Source organism: Puccinia triticina, chromosome 11A (genome assembly GCF_026914185.1).
Source record: "Puccinia triticina chromosome 11A, complete sequence".
Taxonomy (NCBI): domain Eukaryota; kingdom Fungi; phylum Basidiomycota; class Pucciniomycetes; order Pucciniales; family Pucciniaceae; genus Puccinia; species Puccinia triticina.
In genome coordinates this window covers 3,942,611-3,967,435 of record NC_070568.1, presented here as the reverse complement: position 1 = coordinate 3,967,435, position 24,825 = coordinate 3,942,611, and the positions used below count along the sequence as shown (strand labels likewise).

General features: G+C 49.3%; 3 protein-coding genes across 3 annotated transcripts; 1 reads left to right on the top strand and 2 right to left on the bottom strand.

The window, feature by feature from the left end:
• On the bottom strand, positions 1–513 carry PtA15_11A382 (uncharacterized protein; the record flags this gene model as incomplete). Its single annotated transcript, XM_053161284.1, has 1 exon — positions 1–513. One exon carries the CDS (start codon positions 511–513, stop codon positions 1–3), a length of 513 nt encoding a protein of 170 aa, XP_053025246.1.
• A 1,333-nt stretch (positions 514–1,846) lies between these two features.
• On the bottom strand, positions 1,847–4,245 carry PtA15_11A381 (uncharacterized protein; the record flags this gene model as incomplete). Its single annotated transcript, XM_053161283.1, has 10 exons — positions 1,847–1,921; positions 1,990–2,110; positions 2,175–2,296; positions 2,369–2,500; positions 2,661–2,858; positions 2,985–3,632; positions 3,732–3,782; positions 3,870–3,945; positions 4,010–4,075; positions 4,133–4,245. 10 exons carry the CDS (start codon positions 4,243–4,245, stop codon positions 1,847–1,849), a joined length of 1,602 nt encoding a protein of 533 aa, XP_053025245.1.
• A 17,997-nt stretch (positions 4,246–22,242) lies between these two features.
• Positions 22,243–24,115, top strand: PtA15_11A380 (uncharacterized protein; the record flags this gene model as incomplete). The annotated part of the gene is made up of 3 exons (XM_053161282.1): positions 22,243–22,257; positions 23,546–23,790; positions 23,878–24,115. 3 exons carry the CDS (start codon positions 22,243–22,245, stop codon positions 24,113–24,115), a joined length of 498 nt encoding a protein of 165 aa, XP_053025244.1.
• Between the last annotated feature and the right edge of the window lie 710 nt (positions 24,116–24,825).

The window sequence follows — 24,825 nt, the reverse complement described above, 5'->3', positions numbered from 1 at the left end:
TCACATGGTGTCCAGCTCAGATGAAGTCCGGGCCTTCTTGGGGACGCCTTCGGTGCATTGGTGGGCCGAAGTGCGGGCGCGTTTGGGCGGTACATTCTGGCCAGTGGTGGCCGCACTCAGGCCTGTGGCCCCGGCCGCAGTGCGGATGCTCGGAGGGCGGGGCTTGTGCAGGCGATGGAAGCTCGACAGGATGGTGGGGTTCTCGAACGGCCCCTGGATGTGCTCCTTGTGGTGGTGGATGCAGTCTTCGACCTTGCTTGAGGCGTTGCCGCGCGAGTATTCCCCGCACTCGGGCCGGTTGCACTTGTAGAAGTTCTTGCGTCGCTCCACCTGACAGGTCCCGCCCCCGGGCAACGGCCGCCCACACGCGGCCCGGATCGTCGATGGTAAGTTCGGGATTAAGATGGCGCTCTTGTGCTTGCAGGCGGCGCACGGCACGGGTGCCTGGGTGGAGAAGGAGGCCGAAAGGACCAGTGCCAGCACGAGGATGCATCCGAAGGTGCAGAGTTTCATCCTCCGGTGAGCTGTTTCAGCTCACGAATCGACGGACCAAGGAGTTGAACTGGTGAGGCCCGGGCAGTTGGGCAGAGCAGTGGTACAGCAGAGCGGTGTTCTTAACGGTTGTCCTATTTCAGGAGACCCAATCGGCGTAATACTCGTGGCACTAGCTCGCAGGGCGAGGACGGGTTGGACAGGGGTGCGGAGAAAGATGGGTTTGAGTGACCAGAACAGATATGGAAAACTTCCTACTCCTGAGCTCCTCGGCTCTCAGGGCGGCCGCAGAGGGAACAGTCTGATTGGTCTCACATGTCACCATCGAGAGGACAGAGCCACAAAAAGGGCCAATGAATGGCCCTTTCCTGTCCTCTTCAGCGCTCTTAAAAGTGCAAGGGTGGGGAAAGCTAAGTGGCGAGCCACCGTCATGTTCGGCTGCATCGAAAGACGGAGACACCGTGTGCCCCACTAGCGCCCGCCGCATGGTGTCCGGCCGATTAGAGAACGAGCTCTGGTGTGTGGAGTATGCCTGGCGGGACTGCAGGCCTGAAGACGGATCGAGGATCGAGCTTAACCAAGCCTCTCTGGAGGAGAGCCCCGCAGGGTCTCTGTCTCACAGGGGGCGCCAGCCTGCCAACTCAGAAGGGAGGACTTCGATCGAGGATGAGGCGCGGTGCACGGCAGGCTCTGATTGCGCATCTCCGTGGACAGATGCTCCCGCCCTCTCTGAGAGCATTTGCATTCGTCGGGTTAAGTTGACGATCTTGGGCAGCTTAGCCCGATCGGCAATCACATCGGTCCGGGCTAACCCCGGGGCAACAAACCTCAGGTTTGATTGCAGGTCAGAGTCAGCTAAATTGAGCCAGCCTTAACCTGAAAGCTAGCCTCAGGCTAGGGCCGTCTGCGGCTCATTTCAGGTCATTGTAGCCTGAAACTGACCAATCAAAGGCAACCCCAGTCAGCTAGTCTGCCCACAAACCTGGGCTTAGTTGAGCTAAAAATCTAGTGAACAGATGCGAATGCTCTGAGAGACGTCAAGTTGGGGCTGTCAGCCAACCAACCAAAGCGCCACGTGCCGGCCAACGGGCTTCTGATGTGTGTGCACACGACGAGACACGCCTCGGCGAGAGAGAAGAGTGCCGCCCATGGACGAGCACCTCCACATGCCCCATCCCGTGCACGGAAAGATGGGGAGGGGTACAGGATGAAATTGGTGACGCAGAGGGGGGCGTTCTATCGTACATACAAACGTATATTATTTTAGGAGGGGAGCAAGTGATGAGGACGTCCGTGGCTGCAACACGGGTCCGTCCGATGGCGGAAGAGCGGAGCGAGAGAGAGAGGGATCGGGCTAGCGCAAGTCGACGATGTCGAGGTCCATGCGTTGGTCTTGGCCGCCGAAGGCGAACAGGCGGGCGTCCGGTGTCTGCAGCCCAGCCACTCTCACTCAGCAAACACACATACATGAGCACGGGATATGGGGGAGGGACGCACGGTGTATATGGGCCGAGCCGGGTCGTCGTCTTGCGGATGGGGATGGAACGCGTCGGGCTTCATCACACAGGAGCGGATCGTGTGCAGCCCGTGCGGCTCCGTCAACGTGTACACGCCCACACTGCAGGTTGCACACAACACCGTCAGCCCTCGACCATCAAGAAATAAGAAGGGGGAGTATGTACCTGGGCTGTTTGAACGGGCTGCAGACGATCGCGACGGCCTCGGGGAGCATGAGCTGGTATGACAGGTGGTTGTGGAGGTCGACTGAGGACATAAAGCAGGTCTGGGTCGGGTGGGTGTGGATCTATACCCTTTCCCCTCATCAGCTTCTTTCTCTTTCTCTCGTTGGCGAGCAATAAACGGAGGGAAGACGTACCCAGCCCAGCGTCATGAGTCCGGCGCGGCTCTGGAACGCGAACGTGGCCGCCTCGTCGACGGTGTGGCAGGTATCGGCCGTCGACCGTTGTTTGGGGATGAGCAGAGTGTCGACGACGAGCTTGCCCCCTTTCTGTACCCACCCACACAGACAGACAGGTTAGTTTATGTTAGGTTGGGACGGGGAAGGGAGGGGGGGGGGGGGGGGGACGGACGAGGGAGCCGAGTAGGAGCCCGCAGAGCTCGATTCCTTTGGCGGTTTCAGGCTCGGCCATGGCAATAAAGGCGCCGACGAGGTCGGCGGGACAGGTCATCGGCCTCCTGCGTCCGTGGTCTGTGCCCTTCGTGGCCGACTGAGTGCGGCTAGGAGGGACGGAGTAGAGCGGGGATGTGGCGGGGATGTCAGCGTAGATGGCTGCCGACACGGGGGCAGTAGGGGTAGGGACGGGCGGGGAAAGCTTGAGGTTGCGCAGCCAACGCCAGGACGAGGGCTCGCCTAGAGAGCCTTTCCTGCTTCTCGTGTGCCCGGCTACCGTCGTTGTTGTTGGTGGTGGTGGTGGGCGCTGGGGCTGGGGATGGGAGGGGGCGGTGGGGCTGCAAGGGATGTCGATGGGGGCCCAGTCGGTGAGCGAGTCTCTGCGGGCGGCCGGCTTGGAAGAGGCGGCGGTCCAGGAGAGTCTCCTTGGGCGGAGGAGGTTGCGGAAGGAGGAGGACAGGGGCGGGGGTGCTGATGCGCGGGAAGGGCCCTCGGAGGCAGGGAGGGCGTCGGAGGAGCGGGCGAAGCGGGCGAAAGTGAGCGGATGAGAGACGGGCTTCTTGGGCGAGGTTGGGCCGCCAGACGAGGCCGATGGACGATCGAGAGTGGGCGACGGGATGGGGTCTGGTAGGTCGTAGAGGGCGGGGTGTCTGAACGTCGTCCCGGCGGTGGCGGTGCGCGGAGGAGGATCCGGGCGACTAGAGGAGGAGGACTGAGGTTGAGGAGGGTCGAGGGAGCGTGCGACGCTCATGCGTTGGCCCAGGCCGTTTCCGAGCTCGACCGGCCAGGCGAGCGGGTTCCTGTCGCTGGGCAGAGATGAAGCGGAAGAGGAGCGGGTAGTGGTCGAAGGCGATGCGGAGGAGCGGCTGGTGCGGGGGAGTTTGGGGCGGATGGCGGGGGGCTGCCAGGAGGATTTGCGGAGGGGCTCGTAGTGGCGGGGGGGCTCGACGAGGGTCCAGTCGTCCAAGGGGGACTGGGACTGGGTCTGGAGGAGCGGGTCGGGGCCGGGCTGGGGCGGGGTGCTGAGAACGGAGGATGCGGCGGAGGTGGAGAGGGAGAGGCCCGGCGAGGAGGACGGGGTGGCGGAGGTCCTGCCTTGGTAGCCCGCGGCGAGTCTGGCTCGGATGGGCTCGAGGGCATTGCGGTATTTGGCAGCGTCCTGTGGGGCAGGGCGGTCAGTGCTGGCGGGGGGGGGGGGGGGGGGGGGGGGGGGGGGGGGGGGGGGGGTGGGTGGGGTGGGACTGACTGCTTTGAGCTGGGCCCGGTAGCCTGGCGGCAGTGCGCCGTACTCGGGATGGCTCGGCAGATCGTGCTGGGTGATCCTGTGGCGATGTGTGCGGGGGTCAGTGCGTGTGTGGGGTGCTAATTAGTTCGTCTGCGGCATACCGTTCTGCTCGGTAGAGGTAGATGTACGCCAGCTCGGCCTGCTCGTTCTCCTGGTGCACCCTGGCCCTGTCGATCAGTGTCAGCTGTCTTCGCTATGTGTGGCCAGCCGGCGGTCGACTCAACTGCTGGTAGAGCATCTCGCAGCTCCGGACGTAGGACTTGATCGGCAGCCGGCGGTCGAAGGGCAGCTGGGCAATCGAGCTGAGCTGCTCGACCGATCGTGGGTAGGCCATCATCCCCCGGCGTTTTCGTGGAAGTTGGAGGATGGAGGCGGTCAACAGGAGCGGGGTGTATGCGCCAAACTCTGTTCCGAAACACCGGCCCCCGGTCGTCCAGACGAGCCCCCCGATACAGCCCTTGCCACATATGTAACACACATTCCTGCTACATATATGGTGTTCAAAGTTGGTTTGCATAATTTTATGCATGCATAAATCATAAAATCATAAAAATATTTTGGTGAGGAAATTTTGTATCACATAATCAGACAGTCATATCCCCTGCAGAAAAGATTTTATGATTTTATGATTTATGCATGCATAAAATTATGCAAACCAACTTTGAACACCATAATAGCCCAGACCACCCATGTTGAATCTATTTATTTAATGTTTTGAAAATGACAAGAAAGTGCAAGATGAATTAAAGAGTGAAGAACATGCTACAAGTCACTGCAGCTGATGAAGCTACTTATGGAGTCTGGACTTGTCTGGAACTTTATTCCCGTGCAGATTTAACACAAGACTCATGGGTGTTGCAAGCCCAAAATCCATCCCATGCCCTCTGGTAAGTTAGAGATTGTGGATCTAGACCCTGGTACCAACCAGTGGAGGACTTCCCATCAGCGCAAATGCTCAACAGGCTAAACTTTAATGGCTGGTGAAAGTTGATTGAGATCAAGTTTTCACCAGCGAACAAGGTTTAGCAGACCCCTCTAAATCAAGCCATTTAGGCTACACGGCAGTTGCACATCGCTGCCAAAGCGCCCAAACTTCGGCCGTCAATTTGACGGACGCGCCCCAGCCATTCATGACCTTTCACATGCCGGCCTCTGGTCAACCGTAAAGCGGACCGCCGAACTTGGCGGCAACCCCGCCAATGCACAATCAGAGAACGCGCTGGCAAAACATAGGGCACCTTGACCCATCCGGCAACTTGCCGTCCAACCCAAGACCCTACAAAAACCGGTCAGGGCTTTTGACCGCCCTTTGACCACAAATCGCCGGTGATTTGCCCGCTAATCAAGACCCGGCTCCCAACACTCACCTTGTTCCTCCTTCCAACCACCACCAGCTTCTTTTTCCTCCCTTTGTTTTGGGACCAGGTTTGACCCAGTTTATTGGGTTGACTCGCGGGGCACTCTCGCAAAGATTTTATGGCTGCCAGGGCACTTTATTTTGGTTTTTATTGCATTTTACAAGTTTTTATGGTTTTTTTACATTGATTTTGTTCTTTTTTTGGTTCTTTTATGTTTTTTTTTTCTGCTTTTTCTATGAATAAATATCAAGAGGGAAATGGGAGAGAACAATTGATTTGATACCAAGCTAGAGGGAGAGTGCGGCTTCTCTTTCCAGAAGCGCCAACAACTCTGCCTGCGGCAGTTCGTCCCCATACTGCGCCATGATTGAGTCTAACTTAGCTAATTCCCTCCTTGGGGGAGCAAAGCGACCTCCAAAGGAGGGACTTACGCGCTATGTGAACCCCGCGGCCTGAGGGAATTATGACTTTTGGTGGGGACTTTTTTAGAATCACTCTCCCTCATGAGCCTCTGCACCATTTTTGAAATTGTTTACATTTCTGGGATGGCCCAAGCTGTCCCTATCTTTCTACTATTTTTTCCCATCCTCAACACCTCTTGTTGAGCTGTAATCAGAGTTGTAACATCATGGATTCCAGATTCTGTACAGTGCAACATGTGTGATATGGGATATAGCCAACTAGATGAAGTTGCAAAAAAAGACATTTGAATGTCATTACATATCCCTAAAAACAGGAGAATGGGTGGAAAGATTCTCTATGATCTTCTGCATCTGTTGTTCCCCTACAACTCAATCACATAATGTGATGTGATGAAGCTACACATGATTCAAAAAGGCCAATTTCCTGATTCTATCAGGCCGCGGGGTCCACTTAGTGTATAAGTCCCTCCTTTGGAGGGTCCCTGCGGGACGGCATCCCCCCTCCACAAAGAGAGGGACTTAGTGAAGTTAGTGATTGAGTGAGCTTCCACATCACACTCAAGCGCGTTCGGAACCAATATTAATTCCGCCGGGACATCGGCAAAGACCACATCGCCCGGAAATAGTTGGCAATCACGCCGTAAGATGAGTATTGCATACCTGTAGGAATGCAGAAGAGGGTTATCTATTAGCATTCATGGGGGTGTGAAGCCCTTGGAGATCAAGATATAATGAACTGTACCACTTACACTTGAAGTTGAACTTCATTTTTCCCCCTGATTGCTTCCAACTGGTTGTCAACCAGGTCCCATTGGGACTGGGTGTCCCCAGGTGCTTGGTGAATAAGTTGATGAATTTTCAGCATTTGTAGCATTGCTATGCGCACCATTACACCTGTGTTGAGCTCTTCGCGAATCTCGGCGGGTCCTTGCAAGATCCCCCTTGGTTGGAACGACCAATCAATGGTCCCAATGAGGTCAAATAGCGTCGGCACTGGCCCCAGGTCTCGAGCGCGAGCTTCTTGTTGGACGTTAAATAATAGCTGGGGAGAGGTTCATTGATATCAGTGTTTGATGGCATGTTTATAAAATAAAAAAAGAAAAGATCAAACAAAAACAACTAACCAAATTTTGCTGCGGAGCTCGCTGGAGGATGTGATGTGGAGGTGGGCGTGCTGTGGATGGGGTGTGGGCTGGGCAAGGAGGAGCCAGGCGCAGAGGGACACATCTGAGGATGTGGGTTGGTGAGGGTGGGGGAGATGGAGGGTGGCTGTGATCCGATGAGCGGACTTAGAAAAAATGAGGTGGGTGGATGGGCAAGGGCCAAGGGTGATGTGTCCCTCTGATGGGAGGACTTTGTCTTGGCCCCCTCTGCCCTTTTTTTGGGTTTAGCCTGGAGGCCGGCATCTTGCCACTTTTCCCACCGGCTGTTGTCAGGTCAAGCCCGTTTGTTGGCAAACCGACCCCAGGCAAGTTATGTTAAACTTGCCTGAAGTCAAGTGCCGGCTGTTTGGCTGTTAATTTCACTACCAAGATGGATGAATTTGTGATGTCGTGTGTTGATCAATATAGCGTATGTTGATCAATTTATATTGATCATTTTTTTTTATATTCCTCTTGATACCTTTGTCTGTGTTCCATGTCTCCTTAATACTCTTCTATAATCTCTCTCCTTCCCCCTGTGTTAGCTTCAAGCCACAGGAATCTTTTTTTTCTTGCCTGATAACATTCATAAATTTCTACAATATACACCATTCAATTCCTCATGAAAAAAAAGACATTGCAAGTTTTAGGATTAATCCAGGGTAACTGATGGGTCTCAATTTTTTATTATTTTTTTTTTTTTTTTTTTTTTACTTCAACAATTGATGTTATCAGAAGTCTCCAAATCTACTTTTTTTCAAAAAAGGAAAAACATTGACCCCTGACCTCTCTCATGATATCATCCTGCAGAAATTGTTAATTTGCTTGGTTAAACTTCCTGAAGAGATTGCACATCAAACTTGAAGTGCTACATGCATAGAAGGCCTTTTTGAAATTAGTTTACCATGGTTTAGCATATTTTTGTCAGGTTCTTTTTTTAACTACTTTTGTTATCAACCACAGATTAATGAGGAATACTTCCACATAAAATTTCATCAGACAATTGTTCTGCATATAAAACCCAGAAATATTGTGTTTGGGTTCACATCCATTATGCAGCAGCTACAATCTGATCAGTTGCCAAATGTCACTACTTTGGTATTTTCTTGGTCTTTCTGCCACTATATCTCATCCCAGTGTGGGAATTCTTCCAAGATATTGTTACCAAAATGTTGGAAATTCCCCAAAGTTTCATTATTTACCTTCACTGACCACAAAACCCCCAAATGTAGCAGCTACAGTCTGATCAGTTTCCAAATATCACTACTTTGGTAGTTTCTTGGTGTTTCTGCCACTATATCTCATCCCAGCCTGGGAATCCTTCTGCCATATGGTTACCAAAATTTTTGCAGGCCCCCAAAGTTTCATTATGGACCTTTACTGACCACAAAACTGCCAAATGTAGCAAATACAGTCTGATCAGTTCCCAAATATCACTACTTTGGTAGTTTCTTGGTGTTTCTGCCACTATATATCAGTGCAGCGTGGGAATACTTCTGCCATATGGATACCAAAATGTTTACAAGCCCCCAAAGTTTCATTGAGTACCTTTAATGACCACAAAGCCTCCAAATGTAGCAGCCACAGTCTGATCAGTTCCCAAATATCCCTAGTTTGGTAGTTTCTTGGTGTTTCTGCCACTATATCTGATCCCAGCGTGGGAATCCTTCCGCTAGATGGTGACCAAAATGTTTACAAGCCCCCAAAGTTTCATTGTGTACCTTTACTGACCACAAAACCCTCAAATGTAGCAGCTACAGTCTGATCAGTCCCAAATATCACTACTTTGGTAGTTTCTTGGTGTTTCTGCCACTATATCTCATCCCATTGTGAGAATCCTTCTGCCAGATGGTGGCCAAAATGTTTAAATGCCCCAAAGTTTCATTATGTACCTTTACTGACCACAAAACCCCCAAATGTAGCAGCTGCAGTCTGATCAGTTCCCAAATATCACTACTTTGGTAGTCCTTTGGTGTTTCTACCACTATATCTCATCTCAGCGTGGGAATCCTTCTGCCATATGGTTAAAAAAGTGTTGGCAGGCCCCCAAAGATTCATCATGTACCTTTACTGACCACAAAACTCCCCAATGTAGCAGCTACAGTCTGATCAGTTTCCAAATATCACTATTTTGGTAGTTTCTCGGTGTTTCTGCCACTATATCTCATCCCAGTGTGGGAGATATTTTGCCATATGGTTACCAAAATGTTGAAATGCCTTCAAATCTTCATTACGTACCTTTACTGACCACAAAGCCCCCAAATGTAGCAGCTACAGTCTCACCAGTTCCCAAATATCAATACTTTGGTAGTTTCTTGGTGTTTCTGCCACTATATCTCATCCCAGCATGTGAATCCTTCTGCCAGATGGTGACCAAAATTTTCACAAGCCCTCAAAGTTTCATTATGTACCTTTACTGACCACAAAACCCACAAATGTAGCATCTACAGTCCGATCAGTTTGGTGACTAGCGGGCTGTCACATTAAATTTAAAAAGTTTGGGCTGCATCCGCTGCCTTTACAGCCCCAAAAATACCGCCTCCACTGGGGATGCTCCCAGGCTGCCCAAAATTTTCAACTTCACCCAAAAAATGTGAATGCTCTAATGGCAAGGCAGTGAGTGTTGTTCCAAAATATGGGTTTATTTTCTATTTCTATATTTTCTCATGATCTTACACATTTGTTCTCACACTATTTACATATACATAGTCTATTATGGTTTTATTATCTCATCAACCAAATTATGTACTTACAATTACTATATATAGTCTCTCTTCATGAAATATATGTCCCTTGGGGGAGTTTTCTTTGTCTTACTCAGATATTAGGATTCATAGCTCTACAGGTTATGAGCCCGCGCTGTGACCAGCGGGATATATCTTATTGCTAAGCTTCACCTTTCTATGGATAGCTTGTTGATCCGTCTGCTCTCCTCCCGAGAAACATTCTTTCTCAAACATATTTACTTCCACCCTTTCGTGGTTTTTTTGCCAAACATCTTTATGGTCAACACGAGATCTGATCGGCCTGACCTTATTCGACCGGATTTCTCAGCTAGAGTAACCCCACCCCAAAGACCACTCACTTCCATCCCCGAGGAGTCTTTTGACTTGAATCCTTTTGTATCGGCAGAATCTTCTCTCTCATCCGCTTTGTCTCATACCATGTTGGCTGAACAATCAAACATCCCCTTCCCTTCCTCTTCCGTTGACCACACCATCTCCAACCAATCCCCCGCCAAAAATCCCTTTCCGGAAACCAGAGATTCTAAACCCCCGGAATTTCTTGACGCTATTATTGCTCGGGAATTGGAAAGAACAGGCCTTGCCGGGATAGATGACAACCTCCTGAAGGTTCTTCTCATTCGGAACCTTTCAAACAACAGCCAGACAATTGCTGCGGCCTCATCCTCCCTTGTCTCCAGCCAACTTCAATGGCATCAACTCGGTCAGCAGATGTCCCCTCAACTCTCTCTGGACGGAACAAATTTTCCGTTGTGGTCAGCTGCAGTGATCAACACCGTCAAGAGCATAACGCAAAATGCCAAGTTCTTCGACACCAACGTTTTGGCGACTGATCCGGCGACATCCAACGGTGTTTTGGCCCTCCTTCAACATTCAATCGATCCGGCGCTACGCTCATCCCTCAACGGGTTGACCGCATATGGGGCCTACCAGTCTTTGAAGAAGCGATTTGCGGGCACTTCCTGGTCTCTCATCCTGAGTCAATGGTCCGACATTGCACAGGCCCCAGATTCATCGGACTCGATATCGTCCAGTTATGAGGCTTTGAAGCGGAGCTGGATTGATCTGGATGAGAGGCTGGGGGGTTTGACAGTAGATAAGTGTCTAGCTGTCTCTTTTCATGCAATCACCCACCGATATCAGCAAATCATGGCTGATTCCGTTGATTCCCGGATTGCCATCAAGCCGGACCACATTGTCACCTCGGAGGAACTCCCACATATGGCAACTCGTCTCCATCAATCGGCTTCGGCTTGGGGGACGGCATTGGCAATGGCTGTCTCGTCGACTTCCGGCCGCGGATCTCCCTCTGGTTCCTATCGTGGTAGACGCGGTCGAGGAGGTTTTCGTGGATCTCGCGGTTCATCCCGGCAACAGCCCCAGCGAAGCCATGAGTCTCCTAGCCCGGCTACTCCGCCTCCAGACAATTGGGCGAGACAGTAACTGGCGGCTGATTCCCCGTGCAACGTCTGCTGGGAATAGGGTCACTGGGCGCCTGATTGCCCGCGGGTAAAAAACAATCTCCCGCCGCTTGAAGATCCAAGGAAGAAGAACCCGGCGTGGCGGCCTCAAAAATTGAAGGTCCTCTCGGGGCGATTGGTCACCAGGTCTGGAGAGTTGGCGTCAATCTCAGCAACACCAGAAAGTTCAGAGGATCTCCTCTGTGACACAGGCGCTACGCATCATGTAACATCACATCAGTCTTTTTTCTCCCATATACGCCCTGCTAATTTACGGTTGCGTGTCGCGTCTCAAGACCGCATTCCTGTAGACGGCATTGGAGACGCGGTTGTGCCTACACGTTTCGGAGATTTGTATCCCAAATATGTCTTACTGGTGCCTCGGTTCTCCGGAACTGTCATTTTGGTCGGTTATTTCGACAAATGGGACGGTGGTGTTGCTTTTGAGGACGGTCGTTTCACTTTTAGCCAACGGAACCAACTCTTACTGACGTACATAAGTCAATATCAATGTTTTATTCCTTCCCCCACGTCTTCTGCTTCCCTTCAGTAATGTTATCTCTCTCCTCAGTTGTGTTCCCTCTCTACCTTGGATCTCTGGCATGCTTGGCTTGGCCACATAGCAGTGCGCTTCTTTAATCGGACCATAAACAATCAATATGTACATGGAATTCCTTTAAAAAAACTACCCCTTCCAAAGTCAAAATGCCATTCTTGTTCTCTATCGAAAAGCACACATGATCCCGTTCAGTCTCCATCTCGTGAAGTAGCCGACGCGCCTGGCAGTGTGGTGGGAATAGATCTTGTTGGCCCCTTTCCTGAAGCCCTTGATGGGAGCACTTATGGACTCGTTATTCATGATGTGTTTTCACGTATGACCTTAGTTGTGGGTCTCAAAGGCAAGGCGGCTGCGGGTAAGGCGGTTTTGGATTGGATTCTGAATTTCAACAATTTGACCCCACACACTATCAAAACAATTCGATCAGACAACGCTGGAGAATTAATTTCAAAAAAATTCAATAAATTCCTTCAAGATCATAATATTCGCCACGAGCTGAGCATCCCGTACAAGCATCATCAGAACGGCAATGTTGAGAGGACAAATCGGACGTTACTGGACATGGCGCGGACATTTTTAATTCATGCTAAGTTACCTCCATCTCTCTGGTTTCTAGCCATGAAACAGGCCGCGTACATCTTCAACAGGGTTGTACATACTGGAGCTGAGAAGTCGCCGTATGAATTATCTGATAAGCAAGACTGAGACTGGAGGCAGCGGGCACGGTGCGGAGTCGAGTGAGATGGTTGTGGAAGGATTAGTTTATCATTGCACAATGAGAAGATAAGAGTGAAACACAAAGAGGAAAAAGAGAAAGAAAGAAAACAGAAACCAAGACTCTACCTGGAGGCAGTGGGCACGGTGCGGAGTCGAGTGAGATGGTTGTGGAAGGATAAGGAGAAAACCTTCCACGTACGCTGCTCCAGGTAGAATACAATACAAGTGACATGTATGTGAAATGTATGTAGCAAAAAGAAAACATAAGATGGAGAGGAAAACATAACTCGACTATCTTAACACCCCCCCTTGCTGCATACATGAGAAAGTTTGAAAAGAAAAAAAAGGAAAAGAAAGAAAAGAGAGAAATTTAAGGAGAAAGAGAAAATATAGAAGAAGAGAGAAGGAAGAGAAACACAGAGTAGGAAGAAAGAAAAGGGGTGAGAAGTAACTGGTTGGACGGTGAGCTAACTGACAATGCCAAAGAGTTGCCGATGTCTTTCCAGGGCGACTCGCGGGAGCGGTTTTGTGAGCATATCGGCAAGCATATCTTTGGTTGACACATGAAGGAGTGAGACTGTGCCGTCTTGTACGCATTCTCGGATGAAGTGGAAGCGGGCATGAATGTGTTTGGTCCGGGCATGATGTTCAGGATTTTTCGCTAGGGCCTCAGCACCCTCGTTGTCAACGTGAATGGGGATGGCAGTGTCTGGACGGAGGTGGAGTTCTGTGAGGACGTGTTGGAGCCAAAGACCTTCCTTACATGAGTCAGAAAGTGCCTTGTATTCAGCCTTGGTGCTTGACAGCAACACCGTGGCTTGCTTGCGAGATTTCCACGAAATGGCGCCTTTGCCAACCCAATAGGTGTACGCTGAGGTTGAGCGGCAATCATCCCGGTCCTCCGCCCAATTGGAATCCGAGAATCCAGAGAGAGACAGGTCTCCCCCCAGACGGAGTTTGAGATTCTTTGTCGAAACAAGATAGTTTAGAATACAAACCGCGGCTCGCCAGTGAGCTTCAGACGGATCGCGCAGATGCTGGGACAATCGGTTCACTGCAAAGGAGATATCCGGGCGTGTACATTGAGAAACCCACAACAAAGCGCCAATGAGTTGAGGGTATGGGCCTGAAGAGGGAGGATCGGAAGGAATACGGTGGCAGAGATTCTTGAAATTTGAGTCGGTGGGAGTCGAGACCGTGAGGTGTTGATCCCCAATGAAGTGGTTACAAATTTCATCAATGTAGTGGGATTGATTCAAAAACACGAATTTGTTTGGCACATCGCGAGTGATTTTTAACAACAGGAAGTGATTTAAGTCCTCGTCAGCGCCAATCTTAAAGCGCTTGCCGACGGCTGCAATGATGGAGTCAACGAAGACTGGTTCACCGACAATGGCTAGATCGTCGACATGGGTGGTGAGAGCGCCAACAAGAGTGCCTGATTGAAGTTTAAAGTAGAGGGTGGGATCATATTTCGAGTTTGAGAGACCAAGATCGAGGAGAGCTTTATGAAGCTCGATGTTCCATTGGCGGGGGGATTGCTTCAGGCCGTATAGGGATCTGTTGACTTCGCAGACCCAATCAGGGTGTTGTGGATCTTCAAATCCTGGCGGTTGCTCCATAAAGACAGGCTGGTCAAGATTTCCGTTGAGAAACGCGGTCTTGAAGTCCACCTGACGGCCCTTCCAGCTTCGGCTTGCCAGAAGGGTGAACATTATGCGGAGGGTTTCGAGACGCAAGGTTGGTGAAAAGACCTCGTCATAGTCCAGTCCCTGGACTTGAGAGTACCCCATGGCCACCAGACGGGCCTTGAGCTTCTGAATAGAGTGATCGGGCCGTCTTTTTACCTTAAATACCCACTTTGATTTGATGATTTTTCGTCGTGCAGGTCGCGGAACCAGGCGCCACGTATGCATTCCTAACAGGGACGCAAACTCATCTTCCGCCGCCTTGAGCCAACGATGTTTGTGAGGGGACTTCATTAGTTGTCGCCAGGTCTTAGGCGTGTCAATCTCTGAGTCCAGAGTGGTACTTTTAGACCACTGACCGTAGCGATCAGGAGCCTTACGCTCCCTACCTGAGCGACGACGAGGGGGCGGTGAGACAGGTTTTGGAGTTGGAGATTTCGGACGACAGACCGGCAACACAGGAGCCGGCGACTCGGGAGAACGTGGCGGTGGGGAAGGAGAGGAGCGCGCTGGTGGGAACAGCGGAAGGGGAGGTAATGAAATGATAGAGATATCTGACTGGGGCGGACTAACCGGAGACAGGGATGGGGGCGAATGGGCCGGACTTTTTCCAGAAGAGTCAGAGTCCGAAGAGATCTTGTCCGGTACGCGAGGCGCATTGCCAGGAGCGTGGATGGAAGCTGTTAGTCGACGGTCGAAGCGTGGTTTAAGGGGGATGTTCAGAGGGGGAAGATCCGGCGTCGCCGGACGACGAGGAGGAATAGAATCTTCTTTGGGTAGGGGAAGAGGATCTGTCGTAGGAAGGGAAGGCAAAGGGGAGCCAGAGAGTGGCGAAGCCAATGGTATAGGGGTATCTGTAATGCCGTTCTGAGCAGGGATCAAGGGCTTGTGAGCTGTTGATTGAGGCCAATCAATCTCCACTGTCAATGGTGATGGAGGTGGGTTGAGTTTAGTTCCGTAGGGGAAGACAGCATCATCAAACATAACGTCTCTGGACTTCAGAACGGACCGTTTCTCCAAGTCCCACAGTTGAAAGCCGTTTCCATCGGAGAGATACGACAGAAGGATGGAGGCCCGACCTTGTTGATCTAGCTTTTTTCGATTTGCTTCGGGGATTTTGTACCAGACAAGGCAGCCAGACGGATGGATTGTCTTGGCGTCAACCAAGGGCTCGCCCAGGACTGAAACTGGTGACTTGAAACCTACGGGTGTATGACAGGGGAAAGAGTTGTAAGTGTACATAGAGTGTCTGATTGCGTCCACCCAGAAGGACTTCGGAAGATTGGCGCTTAGCAGCGAAGACCGGACAAGATTACTGATGGTTCTGTTGGTACGTTCTGCAACTCCGTTTAGCTCCGGGGAATGTGGGGGACCTGGTTCATGTTTGATACCGGCTTGAGACAGGTAGGATGAGAAGTCGTTTGAAACGTATTCACCGCCGTTATTGGTTCTTAAGGATAGGACTTTGTGGGACCCATTTTTCTCAAAGAAGGCACGGAAAATCTTAAAACATGCGAACGAATCGCTTTTGGATTTCATGGGGTAGATTGAGAGAAACTTGGAACAATCGTTGATAAAGGTAATGAAATACTTGTACCCCTCCCTCAACATCACCTCATATGATCCAACGTCGGAGTGAATGATTTGTCCGGGGATCGACAACCGGTGAGAGGATCGGGATTTGAACGCTTTTCGAGGCATCTTGGCCTGAACACATATCGGACATCGTTGAACGTCGACCTTGTTCATCACTGTGGGTACAATCCCGTGGATTTTCAGGAAGGATTTTAACGGTTTGATGCCAATGTGAGAGAAACAAAGGTGATAGGCCATGAGAGACCCATCCTGAGGTTTTGGGGTGAGAGAGAGAGACGAGTTCGAGCTTACAGGCTCGGACGGTAGGTAGTAGAGGTTTCCTCGCCTATATCCTCGTCCCGCAAGATCACCGGTGATTTGAGTCGAAGGAGTGGTGAAGAAGTCGCAGGACGACCTTGTGAAGACTACTGTGAGCCCCTCGTTGCACATGGCGGCTACTGAGAGAAGGGGCTCATGGAGAGCCGGAACCACGAGAGATTTGACCGACTTTTTGCCAGCAAGAGGAAGCTTCATGAGGCCTTTGTGAGAGGCCTCAACGGTTGAGTGATCGGCCAGACGGACAGGAGTTTGATCGGGCTTCGGAGTATTGATGACTGAGATGTCTGGTGTCATTGACATCAAGCATCCAGAGTCTATGTTGGCGTCCCCCCCTCGGGGTAAGTCTGACGGGATGGAGAGAGAGATCACTGCATTGCCAGCCCTGACCTTGACTTCTGAGCCAGAGTAATTGGAGGCCTCGTCCTCATTGTATTTGTGAGAAGCTTGACCGAGTGTTGCGGCGGAGGTACGTCCAGCTCGAGCTGCGGGCTTGTTTGGGGAGGGGCCTTTGTCTTGCTGGTTTGCCTCCCAGCGGGCCTTCTGAGCAGCCTTGTGCTCTGCGATGAGCCTTCGGGTGTTATGAAAAGAGTTGAGGTCGTGTGAGTCACTATTGCAGAGGGGGCATCGGCGGGGTTTCTTGGCGGAATCGCTCCGGGGTCCGTTGGAAGCGTTGGCGGGGACATTTGAATTGGAAGGATTGGGCTTGGTGGACAAGACAGAAATGATATTGCCCTGTGATTCTTGACAGATGGCTTCGTTATTCAGAGCGGAGACGTACGTTTCCGTCTTCACATCCTCCTGGTTCATTAGAGCCGAGACGCAGGGTATCCAGTTGGGGGAAAGAGAGCTGAGGATGGCCGCACTGTGGACATCTTCCGCTGTGAGAGGCTTCTGGGGGGTGATGAGAGCGTTTAGACGCTTGTAGTGCTTCGCCAGTGTGTCGAGATGGGAGTGGATGTCGTCACCTTCCATTCGTGCATTAAGAAGTTTGCGGATCCAATAGATTCAACCACCGGACGAGGTGTCCTGATGAGCCTTGGAAAGATTGGCCCAGATTTTCGCCGCATTGTCCTCATCGGCTAGATGACGCAAATTGGCTTCATCAACGATCTGCACTAGGACGGCGCAGACAAGATCGTTGTCCTTGTCCCAGTTGGCGGAACGACGGATGGGATCCACAGAGGTTAGGACATGATTGACCTTCGCCAACTTGAACACTCGTAGAACGACTTTTTTCCAGTTCAAGTAGTTCGAATCAGAACCCGGGTCTTTGAGTATGGGAAGGCGTGCTGTTGAGATTTTGGAGTTAGGAACCGACATCTGAGAGGTTAGGTTGATGTTGGTGTGGCTGGGTGAGTCCTCTTTCTTATTGTTTGACATTGAAGATATTCAGAGGAGAAAAGAGAGGTGATCCTTATGTAGTCCACGGTTGTGAAAACACTCGATACGCCAATATTTAACGTGCCTAGCGGTGCTGTTCGTAGCTGGAAGCTAGCTGGCGCTCATAACCTTATAAGCAAGACTGAGACTGGAGGCAGCGGGCACGGTGCGGAGTCGAGTGAGATGGTTGTGGAAGGATTAGTTTATCATTGCACAATGAGAAGATAAGAGTGAAACACAAAGAGGAAAAAGAGAAAGAAAGAAAACAGAAACCAAGACTCTACCTGGAGGCAGCGGGCACGGTGCGGAGTCGAGTGAGATGGTTGTGGAAGGATAAGGAGAAAACCTTCCACGTACGCTGCTCCAGGTAGACTACAATACAAGTGACATGTATGTGAAATGTATGTAGCAAAAAGAAAACATAAGATGGAGAGGAAAACATAACTCGACTATCTTAACATTATCAATGGGAAAGCAGCCATCTCTTGACATGATCCGCGTGTTTGGCTGTCGCGCGTATCTGCACGACATAAACTATCCGAAACAGTTCGTGCCGCGGTCTACAGCTCTCATTCATGTTGGAATCCTGGACGACTCTCATGGCTGGCTATTGTGGAACCCGAACTCAAAGAAACTTGAGCGGGGAGCATCTGTCATTTTTCACGAGGACGATCTGCCTTCTCAGCTCACCAACTTGGGTTCTGTCAATGCAATACTCAACTCGATTCGGGTCGAAAAGCTGGGCGATTTCAGTCAGCTTCGTGAGCTGGAGCTCCAAGATGCCTGCCTTGAGTCTGCGGTTTCCGAATCTCCGTTTGTGTCCGATGCGCCGTTCACTTATCAACAAGCAATTAATTCGACTCTCCGGGCCGAATGGAAGGCCGCTATTGATGCGGAAATTGGGATGATGGTCGATCTGCGAGTGTGGGAAGAGGTACCTGAAGCCGAAGCCAGGGATATTCTCACATGTCGCTGGGTGTTTGCTCTAAAACGAACACAAGAAGGCGAAATTTCGAAGTTCAAAGCCAGAATAGTCGCTCAGGGTTTCAAGCAAGTTCACGGGAGAAATTTTGGCGAAACTTTCGCGCCAACGCCGACTTTTCCTTCTCTGCGAATCCTTTTGGCGATGGCTTCCCGTTTTGGGTGGCCTGTGGCCTCCTTTGACGTGAAGAGTGCATTTCTCCACAGTGATATCGACTACGATGTTTACATTTGCCCTCCGCCCGGCGTCAAGGCCAAGCCAGGTTGTGTTCTCAAGCTCCGGAAGGCGCTGTATGGCACTCGCCAGGCAGCTAGATGCTGGTGGATCCACTTGAAGACTCAACTTGCGAAAATTGGTTTTGTCCCGAGTCCTGAAGATCAGTCAACCTATGTCTACCAATCTGGCAATGACATGGCTTTCTTATGGGTGCATGTCGACGATGGTCTGTTCACAGCAAGTTCCAAGGCACTTCTGGAGGTCCTCAAGTCTTGTCTCTCATCGGTCCTCGATCTAAAGTGGGATGAATCTTTGTCAAGCATTGTAGGGCTGAGGGTCCGAGAGGTGGATGGTGGTTTCCAAATCGACCAACCTATGCTAATTGAAAAAATCTTGAGTTTTCAGCCCTCCACCATATGTACTCGTACTCCAATCTTTTCCACCAACCTTGAGTCTAACCCCTCGAATGGCGACATGGATATTGACTATCTCTCGCGCATTGGCTGTCTTCTTTATCTAACTATGGAATCCCGGCCCGATATCACATTTGCGGTTAATTTCATAGCTCGTTTTTCGATGGCGCCGGATGCTTCTCACTGGGCTGCTCTTGATCACTTAATTTCCTACATTCAATATAGCGCGAAATTAGCGCTACCTATTGTGGCTTCCAGACCTGTCGAGGAAGGCGTCGTAACATACGTTGACGCTAATTGGGGTGGCGAGGCTTCCAGATCAGTGCATGGGTTCATTTCCACCGCATGGGGAGCCCCGGTGTTGTGGTCCTCTAAACGGCAGACCTGCGTTGCGCGATCGACTTGCCAGGCTGATTACATGGCATTTATGGTGTTCAAAATTGCATATGTCACGGTTTACATAAAATCATAAAGCCAATTTTGGCTGGGAGATGTCAGCGTGCATAAAACTTAAAGTGACATCTCCCAGCCAAAATTGCAGTTTATGATTTTATGTAAAAAAATCTTATGCAATTTTGAACACCATAATTGTCTTTTGTGTCGAAAGATGCTTGTACTATAGCTTCTGTTTTATCTCAGTTCGTCAATCTCCCACCTCCTCTTCTGCTGTGCGACAACAAAGCTGCTGTTCAAATCAGCTCCAATTGCCGAACCCGAAAAGAACATCAACATGTCAACCGTGAATTTCATGTGATCAATGAACTCCTGTACTCCGAGAAAGTCCGCCTTGAATGGATCTCGACCAACAGACAACTGGCCAACATCTTCACCAAGGCCCTTGGATGGCAAAAGGTCTCGGAATTCTTGGCGTTGACAGGATTGCATTCACATTCCATTGCTTTGGCAAGTAACAGAGGGGAGGTATGCGCTAGCTGCGAGGAACATGCGCCCCCCGCATCTGTCCGTCTCCCTCTACGAATCCCAAATCATACCGGCGGTTGATTGGTTCTACAGCAGCTAGCCATTTTCACCTTATACTTTACAGTGGTCTCTGCGGCGGTTAAATTCCCTGGATCTTTCCATTATTCCTTTATTTTATCTTTGCATCCGGTCATTTTCATTTGTTGTCTCTGAATTTTTCTTTCAAATTTTTTGCTGTTTCTTGTTGAGTTTTTTCTTTTTCTTTCTTTTGAAGCTTCTTAAAATTTTCATTTCTTTCTTATATATGTCTGTCTTTTTTCCTGATTTGTGGTTGATGAGGGGGGGAGTGTTGTTCCAAAATATGGGTTTATTTTCTATTTCTATATTTTCTCATGATCTTACACAATTGTTGTCACACTATTTACATATACATAGTCTATTATGGTTTTATTATCTCATCAACCAAAGTATGTACTTACAATTACTATATATAGTCTCTCTTCATGAAATATATGTCCCTTGGGGGAGTTTTCTTCGTCTTACTCAGATATTAGGATTCATAGCTCTACAGTGAGGACAAGCTTGGGTGGTGGCAAGTGCTTGTGAGGGAAGCTCCAGCTTATTGAAGGGACAGATCCATCAGTTTGTCTCCCCAGGGGATCCTGTTTTGTCCTACCCCTCCCTGGGAGCACACCAATCACTTGATTAGGGCCTCCCTGGACACCTTCAACAACTGGCTCACTTTTGCTTGTTGCTACAGCACAGATGGAGGGTCATCCGTAGGGCCTTTGGGCCTTTGGGGATTTTCAACGTGTGCTGTGAGATGAATGTGACTTTTTTGCTGCAGTTTTTGAGAGATAAACACCCCAAAAATTAGATCTAGGTGTCTAGGATTTTGTGGATTTAAGAAAGTGGAGGACTTCCTGTTGGCTAAACTGCTTAATCTAGAGGGACAGGCTAAACCTTACTGGCTGGTGAAAATTGATTGATTTCAAGTTTTCAACAGCAAACAAGTTTTAGCAGCCTCCTCTAAATCAATCCTTTTAGGCAATGGGAAGTCCTCCAGTGGGTCATATATCTATGGCAGACTTGTTGAATTCAATTGAAATGAATCCATTTTCATTAAAATCCACAAAATAATAATAGAATTCACCCTTGATCAGTTGTGCTGCTCCTGCTCTTGCCAATGTGTGATTTGATGAGGTCTTATTCAATTGCAAACACTTTAGAACCAGTAGTAGTAAACAACTAAGAAGATAACAATGTTAATAATGAAGATTGAATCAATAGAAAATAATTGCATCTTGAGTTTTTACCTAGGTATTGAGTATTGATATGTATTGATAGACTTATTGAGAATGGCAATGAACGTGAGAATAGCTAACTGAGAAAATAAAAAATCATTGACTAAATTGAAATAACAAATCAGATTCAGAAGGTCCCAAGTCCCCCTGAATGATAATCCACTGAAGACTGTACGTTCACAAAACAACGTCCAATAGACACTAGTTGAAAGAGTTGTTTGATTTGAGATAAGTGACTGTTCTAGCTTGTATGATATTGTTGACTTTACCTTGGTTGATGTCGTTGTTGGTTTAGGTGATGGTGTACTTGTTTGTTGAGCCTGACTTGATGGTTCTGAGTTCGTCTGCGGAAAGAAAGTACTGAGCAAGATTCTAGAATTTGTGTTAAGCCCGGAACTGTAACATGTAACATGTAATGCACATTTCATTATCCAACACAATGCCCCTTCAAACTCTTTAGATCTCTCAAACAAGAACCTTCTTCTACCAAAGAAAGTTGGCTCAGAACACTCCAGGTGTTTCCCAGGCTCACCACCATGCCTGTCCTCACCCCCATCCACTTGCTTTCAGGCCTGTGTTTTAGACTTCCTCCAATAGCTATTATTGAATGGATTTTCTAAGCTAAATCTGGGTTAATTCAGAAAAAAACAATGATCCTGGGGAGGGTTCAGTAGACAAACAGATGTGAACAAGCAGCCAGGAGATAATATTGATAACAGTTAATGAGAAAGCACATTTGATATGAGGCACATATGCATACTGTTTATGGTTGGAAAGCCAAGAACAAAATGACTTTAACAAAAAAGGAGATCAATGCAAGGTTTGCTTGAAGAGCTCTACATACGTGCTTTTGAGTATAATAACATATTAAAAAGTTTGATTCCTTGGGGAAAACACGGGAGACAAAATCAATTCCACTTACATAGCAAAGCATCCCTTTTCTTTTCAAACTGTGGTTCCATGGCTTTAAGCCATACAAGAAACCATAGAAACGCCATTATAGCAAAAATCTTCCGAAGACAGGCTTCCCAATCAAAATCACCTGTGATTTTTGTTTTTAACTCATAAGAGACTTCTCCCCTACATGATGGGCAGGAAAGACTTTTTCGCAACCATGGAGAAATACATTGTTTGTGATAATAGTGGTGGCAATCAAGAGAGACAGTTTTTTCTTCATTATCGCAGTAAGGCATTTTGCATTCATTCTCAACATTTTCTTTTGTGCACTTCTGATATCTCCAGATGTGGAAAACCAACAATGAATTCATCTTGCCAATATTTTTCCGTGATAATTAAAAAAAATCACATACACAACCAGCTTTTCCAGTAGTAATATCTCTTGAAAAAGAAGTAGATGGTTGTTGAATTTTCCCAGCCTGATCAACTGTAGTCTGTGTTACTTCCAAAAGCTGGCTTGGGTCCCACGCATATTCAGCTTTGAAGCCATGTCCAACAAGCTGATTAAAGGTTAAAATGGTTGATGTTAATATTTCAGAACTAGGAGATTCGGAGAATGATAAACCAAAGAGTGCTTAACTAGTAGGATCAAAAACCAGGGAATAATTTTCAATAGCAAAGATGTAATAAATTATCCTGGAAAATAGGAATTATTCAGCTGGGACAAGGAGGTTTGTGGATGGATTGAAAGCAGTGGCTGGTTTAAGATTTTTTTGTCCCTTTTGATGAAATTGAATGTCTTATCCAGAGGCATTTTGGAGCTTCAGCTTTTGTAGATGTTAGAAAAAGAGTAGCCTTGTACTGAAGCTTTAATTACGGTTTGAAGGAGGGCTCACTTGAATTGAATGAGTTTGATCCAATGGAGTGACTTTCTTAAACCTCATCCCACTGCAAATATCTGTGCTTTGAAGACAAATTTTTTTGATTCCTAGGACATTCAACTGGGGCCCTCCTCAGATGGTATACTCCTTTCATATGTGCTAGATGGATTGGGCCTTACCTGGATACCCCAAAGGAGGCAAAATCCAAGTATATTAAAGTCTCAGGTTCATAGAAAAAAAATTCAAGGGTTCCCCCTACAATCTGCCAAAATACAAAAAAAAAGGTCACAGGTTCCCCTTCTATCAAACCAGAGACCCCACAAGCCGCAATTATCATACAAACAGACCAATTACAAAAAAATCCCCCATAATTCTACCAATCCACACTCCAAAAATGCCGCACCCAGCCACCTAGCGCAGCAAGCTGACGCACCGTGGCCCAACGCCCATCCCTGTCTAGCAGGGTTAAAAAGCGTTGGGAAGAGGACTCCAAGCCCGAAAGCACAGGGGGGCCCCCAAATATCCCCCACCAGACTGCGCAAATGCTACAGCGGACGGGGGTGAGACAACCTTTCAGCTGGAAAACACGCCTTCGAGTTGTCTGAGGAAGCAAATCCTGCTCCGGCTCTCCTTTTATAGCGCATCCAGGCGCCTCGGACCCCACCTGTTGCTCACAATCACTGCGCCACGCCCCTCGCAACCCACCGCCTCCAGCTCCAACAGTCCCTTCCCCGATTGCACGTCGACGAAATATCATACCCTGCACCCTCCCCACCACGGCATTCCGCAATCTGTCCCCAAATCGAACGTGTAAACCCAAAAATTACACTTTGCCTCGCCACCCCCCTGGCCATTGCCTCGCCAACCACCCTGATTTTTCACCGGTCTGAACCATTGAACCCAGCAACGGGCTTAACCAAGCCACCTACACACTAATCCCATTGATTATCCATTGTAATTCACTCCACCAGCGCCAAGCCCACCGTCAGACTAACCCTTTCGCCAATTAACTCGCTTGCCGTCGTGCACCGATCCCTGAGCCGTATCATCCAATTTTACCATACTGGCACCAACAATTGCCTAGCCCAGCCAATACAAACTCTTCCTCCTGTTTTAGAACTGAGACATTTCAACCAGCCACAACCATTCCGGGCCATCATGGTGAACACATTCAAGGTCTGGATCGCAGCCAACTTGGATGCCAAGTAGACTACTAACATGGTCAAGACCATGGAAGTGAGTTTACTTTTGGCCACCTTTTTCCTGATCATCGCACACAAGCTCTAAAACTTTCTTTTCTTTGGGCCGGCAGATCAACCAGAAAGCTAACCAAGCCCTTGCCGACTTTGGCGCTCATGTTTTCCTCGGATAGTGCGGGAATCTGGCCAAGTTCGGGGGCAATCTGGACCTACATAAGAAGAGCGAATCAGGCCGCGTGGCTGTGGAGTCGGGCTCTAACAAGAGCAGCCGCGGCTGAGACCGTCGCCAATTGAGACGCCGACGGTGGAGCTTTCCGTCTGTGCACGCGGGCTTGCATCGCTCCAGATCTCCTCCGCCTGCCCCGTCGCCATCCCGCAAAAAGATTACCCGGCCTTCCAGAAGTGCCTGTTTGTAATTAGTGATTGTGTCAACGGCTTTGGCGCCATCAAGGCTGGTGATTGGAACATGGCCAGGTCTTCCCGTCGCCGATCTTGAACATCTTCTCCAATTCTGCTCTAGAGGCCGGGCACCTGGACCAAGTCGAGCTCAAACAGTATGTCTGCAGTTCGCCCATGATCAAGTTCACCCTTGGCCTCATGAGTCGCCCTCTCTTCCATTGCTTGCCTATATTTTCCTCTGCACATCGGCTTCCTCTTCGGCAGAACCAGGTCTTCACCCAGCTGCTCTCCTCCAAAGAATCTTCTCAGGTTGCTGCCAGC